We start from the raw sequence: 18,059 nt of genomic DNA on the forward strand, positions 1-18,059 counted from the left end.
AGTTGCTAAGCAAAGCCAAAATCAAAATTGTTTTCAATAACCTTACAATTCTCATTTCATCACCCAAAAACCAGTAATTCTTCCGCCTACCTGTGGTTTCAAAAAACATCCACACCTTCCACACAGGTTAGATATGAAGCAAGTATCTTAAACACACACACAAATAAAATGTAATAAAATATAAATTCGCATTTGCAAGATTCCCTGAAAGTAAACAATGAAACATGGGGAAAACTCCTACACAGGTAAAGCTGTCATTGATGTTTTTACTCAATGCAGTGTGTCCCGTGAAATTTGCCAAGGGAGGCAATGTGAAATCAAAATGACGGTCCCTCTCACCAATACAGTTCTCACTGATAACAGAAGGCACTGTACATGTAGGTGATTCCTGAACATAATTGTAACTGTAACTGTGGCTCTCTATAAATGGAATATAAACACCAGTCCCAGTCCTGACCTTACTTCCATCTCTGGTGAAATTCTGCATCATTTTTTCAATTATTTAGTTGTTATTTAGGTGTTTTAGGGCTCTTCTATACATGGTAAAGACGGAGCATCTTATAGGGGGTGGTGCTGTTAATACAGCTACATATCTTTCTACAGAATAATAATGAATTTCAATAGCCATCTTTGAATGGGTATCCAGCCATTTTAAATATTATTATTCACAGATATCATGCAACCCTTGCAAGCTGGAGGCTACATAAAAAGATTATTTACCGCTAACCTGGCTTCTTATCTCCAGATACATTACTGGGCTATGGAGAAAATTTTATTTCACTGTATGAAACAGTAAAACAAGTAAGAAGACTTAAACACTACCCCAAGAAAAGTAACCCTCTAGCACTGTCTCTAACATATAGCAAAAGCACAGGAGAGTAACACTTTCCATAATGTTCCCTACTTTCAAGAATACAAGATGAAGCTCCTGATTCAATCTGTCAAACATTACAATCAGTTCCTGCTCTCAGAAATCATGACTTGACAAAACAAGATTTGGGTTGTACAAGTGTACCTGTTCATATCTACAGTCAAATTTATCTGCTACAAATGCATAATAAGACACCATTATGTTTATCAATTTTACTACTGAGGTGATATCTCTTAAATAAATTCATCTTCATCGAAGAGCTCTTCTTGTTGGTAGTACAACCTAACGTGCAGCACAAGCTATATTACTAAGCTGGCAGATCATCAAATCCCCTTTTCATTGTTCCTAAGTAAATTAAATCTACAGGACTGATTTACTGTACGGCTGCATCAGAAATTCTAACTGTTTTCTAAAGAGAAAGGTCCCTTTTTGCAGCAATAAAACATGCACATGATTCACTCACTGAAGTAACCTGCAGAAAGGTCTCAGTGCTGTTAAGCAAGAGAGCCAGTAACAAAATCGAACTCAAGCCAGCCTTCCAAAAAGAAAAAAAAATTTTAAAAACTTCATAAATTTCTTTTGGGTATTGCATATGTGTGTTTGCACATACACACTCAATACACAGTTCAGTTGTCTTCCCTTCCCCTCTCCTTTTGCCTCCAATATTTGTTTATTAAACAGCCATAATAATTTCAAATATAGCTTTGGAGTTATTAGATATAAGATCAGTCAGCACATTCCCTTGAAAATTAACTAGGACATCTTATTTCAAAGGCAAAGCTCTTTCCCACAAAAGCAATACTAAAGGAACTTAATGTGAGTTACAAGGATATTGTGGAAAACCTAATACTTTTGACATAAAGCCTGTGACATGGTTATCAAAGCCTTCAGGCTCTGTGTCAAGCCAGGAACTTTTTTAGCAGAAGAGATCTGTTTCCTAGATCAAGCAGCTAGAAACAAGCACCACAAAAAGTGCACCACTGTGATTTCATCAGCTTGGAATAAATGCAGCCTACCCTCAGAATTTCATGGAATTTGAGTTTCTTTCAGAAACTCTTCCTCAATGGGAATACACTAACTAGTAACTGGAAAGCCACTAAAATTTAATGGCATCGAGATTATTTTTTGCATACAACAATAACACTATGAGCCAGTTCTCATATCCCTTTCCCTCATCATGCTACCCCAGCATCTAAGGAAATCCAAAGGCAGTAAAGTAACAGGCACCAGTCCAGAAAATTAATTTTGTAAAATTACAATCATGTAATTTTAAATAAAATACAAATATTTCTGATTCCCAATGTATGGCAAAGGAAGGAAAAAAAATCTCCCTAAGTACTCCTGAAAGTAAAATACTCTGAAATCCAGATGAAAATAAAGTGGTTAAAATTCAAAGAGTGAATTGCCTAATTAAGAAGTATGAAATTCATATTTCCCATGGGAATAGGGTAGGGATGAGTAAGCCAACAGTAACATCTGGAGCTCTGGTTGTTCAAAAAATTTAACTTTATCTCTCAGCTACACCTGTATTGTTTAAAAGATGTATAATATTTATGGCAGAATATATGTAACTACAAGTAATGAAAGCTTAAAGCTTAATTTTTTTTGACATTACCATAGTTCAGAAATTTTAGGCAGTTAACTTACAATTTCTTACTCCTTTTCTGTTTTTATCTGCACACAGGTATATAATTAAATTTATAAACAAAGATACTTCTTCGTTACAGAATCAATCTGCCACCTGACAGACCCTCACAATCTTTGCTGCCTTTAGCAATCTCTTAAATTATGTCTTGACAGTGAACTAGCACCTGCTTGTGGATGCTGAAAACTGCACCATGACTCCTACAATAAGCACAAAGCTCAATCTGCTGCTTTATAATTACGCAGAATATTTTGGAGGATAGTTTTGTATCAGCTGACTGGATCAGATGTCATTTATCCTCCCAGTGCTAAAACAAAACTTTAAGATGGCTTAAACTTGCTACCGGTTTCTCACTAACTGGACAGACACTTGGTATTATTTCAGTACTTCAGTACTAGACAAAATCTGATGTCCTTGCCCCCCATGGCAGGGGGGTGGATTAGGTGCTCTTAAAAGGTCCCTTCCAACTCAAACCATTCTATAATACTTTCTGTGATTCTATTACATCATATGGTGATCTACTGCAGTGAGGATGAAATATTAAAAGTTATTAATCTGTCTCTTCAGACACACACCTGAAGAACAGGTAAAGGGTCTCACAACAAAAGACAGCCAATGAGATAACTACAGAAAAACCTCTTCCTCATTGTCACACCCAGCAAATTCTCTTTCCAAAAGGCTAATACTAATCACATAGAAAAAAGGACAAGTCAGGGGAGGCAGGGTCAGGGATGAGAACAGGGAGATGAAACACAGAGGAAACACATTGAAGTCAGAGCAGAAACCAGGCAATAGCAAGTTAACAGCATGATGTATTACAGTACTTACCGTCAGCAACCTCAAAGTCCTTGAATGCAAGTTCTGAGCCTGAGTCATCAAGCAGGATTTCACCATTTAAGGTGAACATCATGGTGTGCTCATTCATGTCAACCATACATCCAACAACATCTCCTGCCAACCAAGAGCGGCCAAAATGCTCATTACCTTGATGCCACCGCTGTGCCTGAAATAATTAGAAGCATTTAAAAGGAAAATTGTGACAATGTATGTGTTCTCATCTTCACGGGTAGAACTAATAATTAACTACCTCAATTAAGATGGCCTTAAAATTAACACTTTCACAGAATATCATTCCAAAACTGTGTCTGTGAGTACTCCAAGCTGACTCTGAATATGGAAAGCCAACAATTAACCTCTTGACAGCACCTCTCACATCAGCATTATAAAATATTGCTAAGAGAGCTGACAAGGAAAATTACTATTTCAACATTTTAGTAAAAGATAAGAGTATGGATTTTGTTTTCTGCAGAAGCTTCACAAAAGACTTTTAATCACAATAATATGCTATCAATTACAATATTTAATAGCTACTCCACAAACCCCTTTTAAGCAATTCCTTTATTTACTCAAGCAGCCTAAAAACTTCCTTACTTGCAAACAATCTGTATTGTTCCCTTAAGCATAATTCTTAAAATATTTTGTGCAAAATAAATTAATCTTTCTCTCATATCAGATTTTGGAAAGAATAGAACTATCTGTGAATGATACAAACACTGGGTTTCTGATAGATTCCATAGTAGCTGAGGGCATGATTCCTCTGACTGACTTTCAAGCCAAAGACTGCAAAGGCTTACAATGGGGTCTTGGAATGGAGTTCAAGTAAATTAATATCTGTTAAGAGCTACTGTAACCAAGCACAGGAAAAAAAGTAATAATAACTAATAACAGATAAAATTCCTATTCAAGTATTTCATCACAAGTAGATGTTTATGCTCTGTATCCATCCTAGAAGTTGTACAAAACCAATGAACCTTTCTTGACATATTGAAGGTCAATTTTTTTCTTTCCAACCAAGGAAAGAACCCATTAAAATCAAACACAACAAAATAGCTTTATGGATTGAGACCTAAACATCAAACCCTAAGATTCAGAAGGCAACTATACAGCTATTCCAGTAAAAATAGAGGACTCAAGTGGTTTATGTAAAACACTTTACAAAAATAACTTTCCAGTTGTCTTTTAGGAATCTTCTCATGCAGCGCAGGAATGGGAAAGAAATAAATTCCCACAGCACACATAAAATACATCTTGAGAACTTTATCTTGCTGGGAATATCCAGGAATTCTGTTGATTTCTGTTACATATTTTAACAGTAAAAAGGAAAATTAATTCCAATACCAGATACAAGAAATAATTTGACAATGAGTCATAATAACAATTATGGTTCAGACAGCTGCTGCACTTGCCCCTATACTGAAATTAAAAATTTCAATGAGTCATTTAATCTATTCTGATGATAGTCAGTAATATAAAGGTTTGTTTTCCTATATATTTTTACTACTAGATTTAAATCGGTCTTTTTTTTTATGCAAAGTTAAATTTGAGCAAATCTTAGTGGTTCTATCATACTTCATTTAAGCTGTAAGGATTTCTATGAAAACCTAGGTATACTCTTTGGAACTCTTACATTTTTACAAATACTTTACATCAAAGTTTGCCTAAAACACTTAGTGTTAATAATCTTAACCATATTTATTCCCGAATGGCACGTCTTATAGAGACAACAACAGAGTAAAACTTTAAAGAAATTATTCATAGCTAATTACAGCTCTGCCAGTATTTTGAATTTGATTAAGCCACTTTGGTTATCAATTCCTTATATATACTGTAGAAACATGTGAATTTGGGAAAAAACATTATAAAAATGCTAAACCTTGCAAATTAATCTTTCTGATTCTAGTTATTTTGCCTAGACCCTCAAAGACAGAGAAATAATGTCATGAAACACCAAAGAAAGCAGAGAAAGCAACTGAGGCAATGATACGTGGAACAAGACACAAAAACTAAAATTTTTGCAGCCACTGTAATAATATGTTATTACAGATAAACACATACAAACCTTAAAGCCATCAAAAACAAAAGCTTCTTCATCCGAGCCAAGCTCCTGATCTGGCAGACAACCAGGCCTGGTCCAGCCAACTCTCATGTCTCCTGCAGTAACGGCCTCAAACTCAAAGTACCACTTCCCAGCCTTCACTGCATAGGTCTTTTCTGTACGGAAGATCCTGAACTTTTCCATTATCCCACTGCACACATCCAGTCTTGTTGCTGTAAGAATTAAAAAATAAAAGTAAGTATAAAGGGACAAAAAAAAAAAAAAAAAACAATGCAGAAAGTACTGTTTTCAATTACTGACAAGAAACATTGAAAGCAAAAGCAAAAGGTAAAGGAATCCCTTTGAGCACAGACATGAGAAGAAGATTGTGCCTGCAGAGCAACCATGTGGGGAAAGTGTCCTTGTCCATTCTGGGAATTAGGAAAAAAAATCAAAAACACAGGAAACAAAAAAAGACAAAGAAAGGAGAAGATAGAAATCTGAATGCAGCTACAAATATATGACTCAAGGATCACTCATACTCTTTTTCTCAGATTAGAGGGAAAAAAAGGCCAAATGCATGAATATTTTCCCCCAATTTTTAATGTATCAAATAAAGCCTGTGCAACATTTGAAAAGTCAGCATTCCAGTTTAATCACCACAATTCCACTTCTCCCTGAGTTTGTTATAAGATCAAACTCATCTGCACCTACTTGCACCTGTTTGTTAGGCCATGCTAAGAACTTCTCCCTTCCTCTTCTATTTTCTCATACCCATCAAGGTCCACATTTCCAGTATCACTAGGATAGCCTACAAAATCACACCTTTGAAAATGAACCATCACTTCTCATGCTACCATGCCTGACTTAGTTAGGTGAGGTACATAAAGTTTCCTCTAAGCAACACCTCTCTCTGCCTCATAATTCTTTATTAGTAAAGTTTTCTCTTTGATAGTCTATGAAATGAATGCCTTAAAAATACTTTTCAAGAGCCTTGGTACCTCACCTATACAGATGAAGCACCACAAAGCATGGTGCCTGGATAAATTGTTTTCTTTTTGGATTCTAAGTAAGAAAATGCTTTCTGGAGTCTAATCAGTCCCAAAAATATAGCTGCTGTGGGAAACTAGTAGATAATAATAATAATAAAAAGCACAAAAAATAATACTTAAGAACTTCGTAAAATTAATGTTTGAGTAAAAATTGACTGGAGACGCAGAACACCACTAGAGGGCTCTAAATCCCTTAATAACTATGAATTTTGGCTGATGAACAAAGATCCTTGTGACGCGTTTTATTCATCTCCATAACTTGACAAGCTCATAAACTGCAAAATCTAAATCCCCAATATGACTAAAAAAATCTTTTGCTGAATACAATTCCAGTCTTTGTAGAAGACTGATTCATGGAGAAAGACCAGTTCATGGGATACTGTTCTGCAGTTCCTTTCCTCTGGGAATTTTGCAACAACCTCGATAACATCTTTCAGATTCAAGGATTGCACTAGTGTCCTTTACATTTCGTTACTAACTCCATTCATAGAACCAGCTCAACAATCTCTGCATCCTAAGGAAAAAAAGAGTGATCCCATCTTGGCAGATTTAAGAGTGAGATCACAGCATTTTCCCACCAACACTGTCCATTCCACTGAGGAGCATTGCCCTGCATGTTCAGGAATCCAGCCTTGCTACACATTCATGGTCTCAGCAATGCCTCATATTTAAGTGTGATTTAATGGCAGCATCTCAAAGGATCAGAGCATGTGCTTTGGAAAAGAAATTCCAAATGGTAGGTTCCCTGTGTACACTTTAGGTATGAGTTTTGTCTTTTGCCGAAATGCTTTACTGAAGGCCATAAATAGGTCAAAACTTAACAACTGCTATCACGATATGAAGGGGAAAAAATAAGGTTTAGACGCATTTCTCAAAATTTCCATATTTTCCAGATAATAAAGATGCTAATTTTAATTTTGATTACTCCATATTTCTTTATCTTTAAGTGAACTTCTGAAATAGAGTTGATAGGGGTTAGATCTATTTAATTTATTTGCACATTATGTCTCCTGATTTCTTGTACTTTCTTAACATTATATATGCTGCAGTTATTGAGTTAAATGTTGTGTACTTTCTATAAAAATTCGTTGTTATTACTTCAGATTATTTTTCCCTTCTCTAGGATGTCTCAAATTGAAAATACTGCCCACAGTATCAATAACACATTCAACCTGGCCATGATGCAAGTTCAAAGAAAACATTGTAAAAGGTGGATTAAAATTTACTTACAGTCTAACTCAACTTCCAAGCCCTGAGGAAGTCCAGGAAACTTAAAGGCTCTAACGAACTATCTAATTATAGACTTACAGGTTGCCATTCACAGAAATTTGCTTTGCAATCATTCATTTTAGAAAATTTCATCTTGTATCTTTAAGTGTTTAAATACAATATTGTACATAAACTGTAGAATTCTTCACTATTTAAGTTAGAATTTCAGTAATATAAACTTCATATCTACTGATTTTACGGAGTTTTTTGTCCTATTTTGTGTTGAAATAGCAAATATAGCATTAAATAAAACTATTCCCAAAAAATTTGTTGATTGGTTTAAATTTTAAAGAATTGCTTTAAAATGTAAAAATGTTACATTTTGTAAATATTCATTTGAGGCCACGGGACAAGGAAAGGAAACAAAAAGGAAAGAAAGAAATTAAGATCTAAGAGAAGAGAAGATGGAGAAAAGCACCTATTATATTTGGAAACATCCGTTCAAAATGTTTCATTGGACAAAAAAATTCTATAGCAGAGTGGAAAATTCTAACCTTTTTTTGAGAAAAAAAAGCCAAGATTAATTACCATGATCTTGATCAGGAGCTTCCAAATTGTAACCATAGCCTAGAAGGGTGCGGACTGCTTCCCGAAGACTGTCTTTGTTGGACTTCTTCGTTCGATCATCCAAAAGAGCGTATGGAACTAGGCGGGGATTCCGTCGGTTTTTCACATCCTGCATTAGTATGAAAAACCAGTTCAATTTCAGAAACTCTGCTTTATCTTACAGACAAGATTATTCTTCAGTAACACCATAAAAATTATTGTTATACCAACTGAAATCATGTAACTTCAAATAGGGCAAGGAATCAGAGAAATTGCAACAGTCTAGAAATGACAAGACTGAATTCACTAAAAAAATGGACACACAAATAAACAAAGCTCGTATTATTTCACCTGCTGCAAATTCTGTCAAATTTACTTAAAAAAGTAATAATACAAACCACAGAAACGAGGATAGAGCCAAAGAGAATGACAGAAAAGTCAACAGAATTATATTTCATACGCTGTTTATGAAGCAGCTACCATAACAAGGAACTTGTTTCTAACTAAAGTTGAGATTACTACCATAAATATACAAAATGCCCAAATAATGAATGTGATAAAAACAAAAGAACAAAATACTACTAATAAAAAATAATGGAGGTGTGCAACATTAATTAATAAATTACAAAATAGATAATAAACACATGCCTTACTATAACAACTATTTACGACGTATTTTTTCAAAAATAAAGGGGTTGCAAAAATATGATTTGTGTGTTCCTCATGTAGAGTTTTTGCAATAGATAATTGCACTAACTACTCTTCAGCTGAAATGAAAATATTGGTAAGGTTTAATCTTTGAATTTTAGGTTTATTAGAAAACATTGATTAGGTTTTCCTCTACTCCAAAATGATCTTATTTGAAAGCAGTGTTTAACTGGATTAGTTAAGTGGCTAATCTAATTTTTAGTGACTAACAGAATTGTTTTCTTCTCTACATTTTCTTCTCACATCCTGTCAGAATTTGTTGGCAATGAGAGAAACCATGCAAAGAACTCTCCGTGTTTTTCCTAATATCTATATTGATTAAAAAATTACAGACTGGACATAGCATATAAAAAATGGCTGCTGTTGAGAGGCTTTTATTATTGGTTAGATTTATTACGAAGTCCAAAACCAATGCCTATTATTTTAGAAGACAGTGTCTACAGTGAAAGCACCTTACTTCTTTAACAGCATTACAGTTCTCGTTTTAGGAACATATGTGGTTTCAATTCAATCTTTTCAAGAAGAGAAGAACTGGAACATCCATTCTGAAAAAAATCTTGCAGGTATCTTTTGCTACTCTTTAAATGCTTAGATGCGAGACTATCTGCCTCTTGCCTTGTCATAATGAGCAGATATTGAAAGGTCAATTATAAACCAATGCTTGATGAAATCTGGTCCTACAAGTTATGCCTCTAGGAGAAGAAATATTAAGGCATTACCTACATGGTAAAAGTGCTAACAGAAAGATAAAGGTAACACATTGCTGGTGACACAAATTACAAAACCATATCAGCTCTAATTATATTTTGTGGAAAGGACAGTGGCAGGGTCAACACTAATACCATTTGAGGGATCCACTTTTCATATTTGTTCCAAATTCTTAAGCTGACATCCTACTTTATCCAATGTTTAATTTGGTAGATGTGAAAAAGGGCTGTGTCCTTCAAGCAAATGCTGAAGTAAATGTTATGAGAAATAATTTTTTTATATAAGAGTATTCACATTAACATCTGAGTTAATGTTAATTAACATCTGAGTTAACCTCAGATCATCTGAGGTGATGCAATACTATGAGTTTGATTATTTGTGATTGAAAGGACACAAAAAGAGAAATAATTTCCTATTAAGCATTCTACATCCAAAAAACATTGTGAAATACTGTCTTTAAAAATATGAAAGTTTGGAACAATAAATATGTAACTTCTTATATATGATATAGTGTTAGACTAATGCATTTGTAGTTGCCATAACAACCATTAACACAAATTAACATAAAGGCAATCAACTGATACCAAATAAAATGAAATACCATATAAAATGATACCATATAAAATGAAATATAGTATAAGTGCTTTTAAAATGGCTAAGCACAAAATGAGAGCAAGGAGAGAAAAAAAAGGAATACAGAAATTTAATGTATTATACCAATGTCATTTTACAGATTTTTTTCCTTGGATCTAATTGAATAACATTGTGACCTTTTTTCTAGTAAGATTTTGACCTTTTTCACCTATTCAAGATTGTGGCTACATCTTTAAATTTGAATGTGAGAAAAGATTTTTCTTTTAACAACTTGGTTCTTTTTTTTTTTTTCTTATTAGACATCTATTTAAATTTTGAATGTGTTAATAATTTCTGAATTAACCACTCTTATTGTTATACTCATCATAAGTTTTAGTGCTAATGACCTTCTGTACCTCTCAGGTGCAAGTGTAGAGAATGATCCTGTGCAGTGATTGAGCTTTGCACATTCGCAATCAAGTCAACAAGAAAACTGATTAGCTAAGAGTGGTAATTTTTACTGAGTACATTTCCAAGCAGTATGGAGACTGAATTCCTCCTACTCAATACAAAGATGTTATTGTAGACTGTTAAAATAAGTTTTAACATTCAACCTAAATTTTTAAAAGTTTTTTGGCCAGAATTTTCCAGATTTGACAGTAATGATTCATCAGAAGACTATTTGGTACAGTGCTTATCTGGCAACTACTTGTTAATAGATTAATGGTTTTAGCTGGGTAGCATACATGATATTTATATAATTCTTTTGTTTTGAAAGCAGAACCTATCATATCACAGAAAAAAAAGGGGAAAAAAGCCTATGGATTTTATTACACAGCTTTGTCTTCATTTCATGTGACAAACATCCATCAATAATTTAGAATTTAATTTACTTTACTTAGGAAAACATTGCAACCATAAAAAGTTGGGATGTCTGGCAGATTGTGTCCTGGATGGAGGTAATAATGTTAAATGTCACTGATATAGCACTGACCATGAAAAGTCAGTATTACTTTTCACAGTGTACATGACAGATTCTGATATACATAGCAAATGACAGACAAACAACTATTTGAATGGGCACTCATACACTTTTTCGTAGGGTATATAAGGATGTCAATTAGGCAATAATTGGTCAACAATGGGCCAATTTAACTGCATGAATTTTTTAAACTACATGTAGCTCTTAAAAGGAAAAGAACTACAGAAAAATTACCTGAACATACACACCAAAAACATCAACAAGCCTCTTAAAATTTCTGTGACAGAGAAGGAACACTGCTGCAAAGTAACTCCAAGGAAACACGTGTCAGATGTAAAGTGCATTCTTTTGTTCAATGAGTCTGTGACGTGTCTGTAACTGGTAACTGATCTTGAGGCACTGAACCTACAACTGGTCCTGGAACTTGCACAGACACATCTCGTGTAAGAACGAAACAACAAAACCATAGTCAAATTCTAAAACAGCTATAAAGAACCTATTAAGAGTGTGTGTAATTCATTTGTGTGCTTCAGCACTAATTCAGTAGCAAAAAACAAAGCATCATATAAACCTCTTAAAGACATTTGAAAATAATAATGTAGTTTTCAGAGCTATAAATAATGTATTGCAAAGCTGTGCACACCTGGACCTTCCCAAATCTCTAAGAAGTTCAAGAACAGCACAGACCACTAGACTAAAGGGAACAAAAAGTCACCAGAAACATGTGTAGATAAGTGCTAAACTGAAAGAAAGATAGAAAAAGACTGAAAAGTTAAACCATAGTAGTATGAGTGAAGAAAAAATATGATAATTTCTTAGGAACCCATATTTTGTGATTTAAAGTATAAGAGCTGTACAGATACATATTCTGTGTGGTACTGAAATGATTTTGTTCTCATAAGCAAGGCTGTTAAACTACAAGCACATAACAAATGTATTTCAGCAGATGTCCAGTGAGACAGATGTGCTGCTGTTTTCTCAGTTCCCTTTGCACCATTAGCAAACCCTCATTCCACAGCTGTGAATTGATTCTGCTTGCTGTCAGATCTCTACCGACACCAAATATCCACACCTCTCACTATCACAAAGAATTTTGGGCAATTGCCACAACAAATGCTACAGGGCAGGTTTGCCAGCAGTGCTGCCAGAAAACCAGTGAGCCACCATGTGCGTGTGCAGCACAGGCACTGCCAGCAGGGTCTGGCACATACCTTTCATGCCTTGCTAGCCAGAGGGCTAGCTTTTCCACACCTATCTTAGCAGCTCATGCTTAACCAGAAATCATGAAAATAAAAAATTATAAAAAAGGAAAAATAAAATTCTAAATTGGTATTTACTAAAAAAGCAATTTTCAAGGTCCAGAGCATTAGAACCAGAAGCACAACAAAGCCATATTCTTAGCAATGTTAATAATCCAAATGCACCTAAACAAAGAAGAGGTTGTATTCCTCACCTGGAATACAAGTAGCAGCTGAGTTCTAACCTTGGTAGTATGTGTATCCTTAGTAATACATGCACAGTTTCTTCACTGAGGACCGTAGCCATATGGAATGCTTGGCAGAATGTGCCCTGACTATAAATGGAAGGAACTAATATATCAGTATAAATCATGTAAAATGTCAAAGTGAGGTAACATAAGTGGTTTTTACAAGGACAAGATGCTGGCTTTATATATATCTAATGAAAAAATAAGCAACAACTTGATTTTTCCCACACATGCATATTTCACCCAGCCTGACTTTCCAAAACAATGCCTGTTCTGCATTGCAGCCTTAGGCAGCCTGAGAGGACCTGAGAGGACCAACACCTGATCTTAATTAATGATGCCATATACTTTCCATACATCTGAAAAAATAAGATCTTGACTTTAAAAGACCAAAATGTCTTGCATTTTTGGGCCAAAGAGAAGATTTCATATAATTGTTTAGCAATACCAACTGACTATTCTAGGACAGGAACTTCAGAGCATCTTTTTTAAGATGTTTTTGACAGAGCAGAAGGAAAATTTTAAGTTGCCAATATTTATAAACAATTGTTAAAGCTGTAAGATTTTTAATCCTTTTTCTTTTTTCAGTATAAATGGTATTTCTGATTGTTAGCTTTTATAGCCAGACCACAATGCAATATGAAGAAAAAGCAAGATACCCTTTGATTAACCTATCAGGATATGTAGCAATGTATATAAGCAAAATGTGGAGGAATCTTTGCCTGTGACCTTTACAATCAGTGGGGAGACCTAGGTGTCATGTATTCAGTAAAAGGGATGAGGCAGGCAATGTACTTTAAATTATTGTCATTTGCTTTCTGATCTCTAAGCTTGACTCTTTTCTTTTTTGTCTTTCCCTTACTCATATGGATGTTGGGATTCTCCTGTATGCATAAAATCACAGTTTTATGAATGCCAAAAAATACACTAAGTTCATGGATATGCCAAAATATACCCTAAGTTCATGGATAAACTTATATGAGTTCTGAATATTTTCCATTAGATTGTTTTCCATTATCTTGTTATGAAAAATTCCTTAAAAGTAACCAAATGAAAAAACTCATGGAGTTACAACAGGACTTAATATCAAAATCCATAAAGGTAAAAAACAAAAGCCTTCTCTCATAGGACAAATGGGATTATTTCAATTCACTTACAGCAAGGCTATATTGCTTTTTTGCCTGGATCTAACTCCTGTATCTGTCCTTGTACATTTACCATTTCCCCAGTTCCAAGACTACCAACTTGCAGGTAATCATGTTCTCCCTTAAAGGGACACTGTCAAGTATTTTCATACTGCTTTTTCTGCCTGTATTTCCACTTACTCTTGCTACTGAATGTGTTTAAACAGAAATACATGGTTTTCCTACCTGTTTCGCTCCTACTTTCTCCCTTCATGGAGCAACAAGCAACTGTAAGTCCGTGCTACCAAAAAATACTTGTTTGGGATCAGTGTCATCACAGCTGTCAGGACAGTTCTGGGAACAAGATTTGTTAGGTAACTTGTGCTTCCTCTCCTGGCTGGCTCTGCAGTAGCAGAACAAAAATACTGTATATAGTCATGCAAAAAATGTAATTTGTTATATCTTGTTAAGAAAAAAGCCTGACAAGCAGTAATGGATTTAGAAAGAGGAAAAAAATCTGGCATTTTCCTCAACAGTTTTTAAAGAAAGAAATAGTTTATACTTTAACTATTTGAGAGTATCCCTTTAATTTTTTCATTTTATATAATCCCAAAATGATGAGGCTCTTATACTGAACAGACCTACTAGATTATTCAATTCATCCTACAGCCACAGCACGATTGCTGTCCATAATTTTTTCCCAGTGATTAGTTCATCTACTTAAAAGCCTCTGTAAGCTTCTTTCCCCTAAGAAACTATTTTACAGCTCTGCAAGATCTGTTTATAGCATTATACAGCACATCATCACGTCACTGTATCACTCCGTCAGAAAGGAGCACCTTGCCCTTCTGCTCTCTTCTCATGGATTTTAATAAATGATATTTGTTATCTGTGTATTGTAAGCACTCCTGAAACTCAGCTGTTGGTCTGTTTTCCAGAAGAAAAAGAAATATTTGAAAAGAGAAAGATACAGAATTAAGAACAAATCAACATCAATATCCAAAGCACAGCACCTTCTGCAAGACATACTATTATTGAAAAAGGTCATCATCTACCTGTTTAATTATCCATGAGACTGTGGTAACTTGTCTGCTAGGAATTAGGGAGTAAAGTATACTGTTGACCTTGTAAATCTGCTTCCTGAAGGTCATGAATATTTCTGAGCTCTTGTCCACATTTACAATCATATTCTGCTGAAAGCATAACTATCACACTGCTCACTGCGCCACAGCACCGCATTCTCAACAACAGTGCACAACTCAGCACACAAACGTCTTTAGTCAGTAAAAAAATTCTTGGATGTTTAAAGCATAAGCACTCAGGACTGCAAAACCCCCAAATTAATTGTCTTTGCAACTCCAAATGTGATCAGTTTCATAGGCACTTAAGCTTTTTAGTTTTAAATTCTGCAGACCCTTCTCTGCATGCCCATACCTGTCTTTGTCTTGATAAAGAAGAGCAGTTAAATATTCATCATATATACCCAAGCCCAGTCAAGATTTAGAGCAGAAGCATTTGCCTAAGACTCTTTCAGAGTATAACCTGGAAGTCAAAAGAGTGAGTATCAGAGTGTGTATCAGAGATTGATACACACCGACTGCTTAAAAAATATCTGAAAATTTAACTAGGGGTTACCATTCCAATAAAGTTTTTATACAAAAAACTTGTCCTTGGCCATCAGAATGGATGTAGATATGTAAATCCTATTTGTCTAGACACACATCTTTGAGACTATGAAGTCAATCTTTTAAAACTCTTGAAAAATGGCTGATGTACCACTCAGTAATTACAAGGCTAAGGGGTTTTAAACAAAACCTCTAGCTGCTATGAGTTTTCTCACACCAGACTATAAATTTTAATAAGTAAGCAGAGATTTAATTTTCATGTTAAACTTCATCATCCAGCAAGTAGAACATTTATTAGGAAGGGAGCCTAGGGAAGGCCAGAGTTCCCAGAGTTTCCCTCAGGAAACTATCTTAGGAGTCAGTAGATAAAATACAGGGAGATGTTCAGCTAGTAGATCAGTCCTCTCCTTTTTCCCCTCTGCTCTCTCCTGGTGAGGCTCAAAAATGTCTCCTCACAGGCCTACAACATTTTAGGTTCAACAGTGAGTTTAGTCTCTTTCCCTAAGAACATACTGAGAACATAAAACAGACTTCACGATTCTTCTGAAGTGTTTACTTTTAGGTTATATCCCATACTAGATTTGTCTGATGGATGTTTTTAGGGGTTTTGGGGTGTTTTTTAAAACCCAAGTTGTGGCCTTGAGCAACTCCACTGCCTTTTTGGAACCACAATAAAAGTAATGATTTATGGCTATCACATCACACCTTGTCAAATGCAAAACCTTCTATATCAACAGGCACACCAAACATACATAAAGGCTGTTTATAATAAAAATATTGTGAATATGTAAAGGAGACATTTTTTCATTGCCACTCACACATCTTTAATGTATTATTCCCAAACCATTAACACTGGGAAAGTCTTTGACATCACCATTTATATATGGCTTATATATATAACTTTCCTACCTAATACCTCACTAATTCAGAAAACATGCAATTTAACTGCAAACTCACTTCAATAAATATGGCAAAATTATTTGTGGGTTTTTTCAAAGATACACCAATACAAAGGGTAGGTTAAATTGTCTTCAAGATCTAAGAAAATTTATTCGCTAGATGTGAGTCATAAGATTAGATTTTCCCAAAGCTAGTTAGAAATATAATTAGCTAAGAGATGCATTTGATTCCAGAAACTTCTTAACTTTATCTTAACCAATCAATTCAAGTTGCAAAACTAAATTTAATTTTGGGCTATATCAAGTTTCTATCCAAGTTGTAACCATTTCCCAACTTTCATTTGTTTCAAAGCTCCCAGTTGGCAAGGTCCTGTATTGAAAATGATTGGCTTCTGCAAGAATAAAATATATGGGACACATGGTACAAATTCTTGAGTGCCTTCTTCTATATATCAGAAATATTTCTTTTGAACATACAGTTTTTTATTCTAGAAATGAATTGTGCACTGACTCCATAAACACAGGATTGAAATATTGAGTTCAAAAGTAATTAATCCCCTCTCCCTACCTGACAACAGAAAACCATCACTTCCAACACTTCTCATGATTCACGCACCATCAGAAATGTTAACAGCACTTCAAAAGGCCACCTCTTACTTAAAGGTGCAGTATTAGGGAAAAAATTGATCCTGAGGAAAGCAGGGGAGTTGCACAAACACTGAATTATCTTCAGTGTTTTCCTAGTAAAAAATATACATATATTCCAGTCTGCAAACAGAAGAATTGACTCACTTTCTGTCTAGACCCAAATAGAGAACATAGATTTCCTAAATAGCTTACAGAGTAACACAACAGCTTCATAGTAATACTGAAATGCAGATATGCAGCATATTTTGCCACATAAGCATACCTGTATGTGATAAGGTGAAGTGCTTAATATATAAAAACCCAGATTATTTTATTATTTTACACAAAAGTTCTGCAAATAAAATGAATCTTGGTCCTGTAGAAGAACAAAATTTGACATATGTGGCACTGAAATGTAAAACTCAAATTTTTGTCAAAAACAAGGAAAAAAAAGGTATGTACCTACATAACAGCTCTATTTCATTTTTGCAAAAATAATGACCTTTTATTCTCAGCACAAAACCATGAAAACTCTTTTTTTCTCCAGGGGTAAATTGTCCTAAAATTTCACACGGGAATGCTACCACACATTTATTAACACAAATGAAGAGACCTTTCTATATATAAAATTCACAACCAATCACAAAAAGACTAGAAAATCTTAAGGGAAAACAGATGTATTGGAAATTAGGCTAAATTAGGCTCATGGTACACCCAATTGACTGGTTTTATGGTTTTTAAAGAAACCAAAGAACCTGAGTTTTCCTTTTAGCAATCCACTATATTTTATTCTTACTCTCCTCCCTTGTAACACATTGGGATAAGTACCAAATAATATTCACATTCACTCGAGCTGAACAACTAAAGTAGGACTGGAACTTTGAGACTGACTTAACTATTCTCAGTTCAAGGCTTCTGCCAAAAATAAAACATATCAGCCAAGTTATTACTAGAAGTTTACATTCTTATTTTCCTGGATAAACAAAATTATTCAATTCTCAGAACTGCAAACATTTAAATGATTCCCCTAGTGAAAGTCAATATTTACATATCCTAAAATACTGGAGCA

At 34.6% G+C, this 18,059-nt stretch overlaps 1 protein-coding gene across 15 annotated transcripts in view; it reads right to left on the bottom strand.

Annotated features, from left to right (window-relative positions):
* RYR2 (ryanodine receptor 2) overlaps positions 1–18,059 on the bottom strand; it is a 383,167-nt gene that overhangs the window by 136,363 nt on the left and 228,745 nt on the right. For all 15 annotated transcript variants that reach the window (XR_010439574.1, XR_010439573.1, XM_064708448.1 and 12 more), the window contains 3 exons: positions 8,241–8,388; positions 5,416–5,624; positions 3,345–3,519 (listed from right to left, as the gene is read on the bottom strand). Coding sequence is in view for 13 of the 15 variants with exons in the window: in XM_064708448.1 (XP_064564518.1) it covers positions 3,345–3,519; positions 5,416–5,624; positions 8,241–8,388 (532 nt within the window). In the remaining 2 variants the exon portion in view is untranslated. The remainder of the gene's footprint in view (positions 1–3,344; positions 3,520–5,415; positions 5,625–8,240; positions 8,389–18,059) is intronic.

Source organism: Zonotrichia leucophrys, chromosome 3 (genome assembly GCF_028769735.1).
Source record: "Zonotrichia leucophrys gambelii isolate GWCS_2022_RI chromosome 3, RI_Zleu_2.0, whole genome shotgun sequence".
NCBI lineage: Eukaryota > Metazoa > Chordata > Aves > Passeriformes > Passerellidae > Zonotrichia > Zonotrichia leucophrys.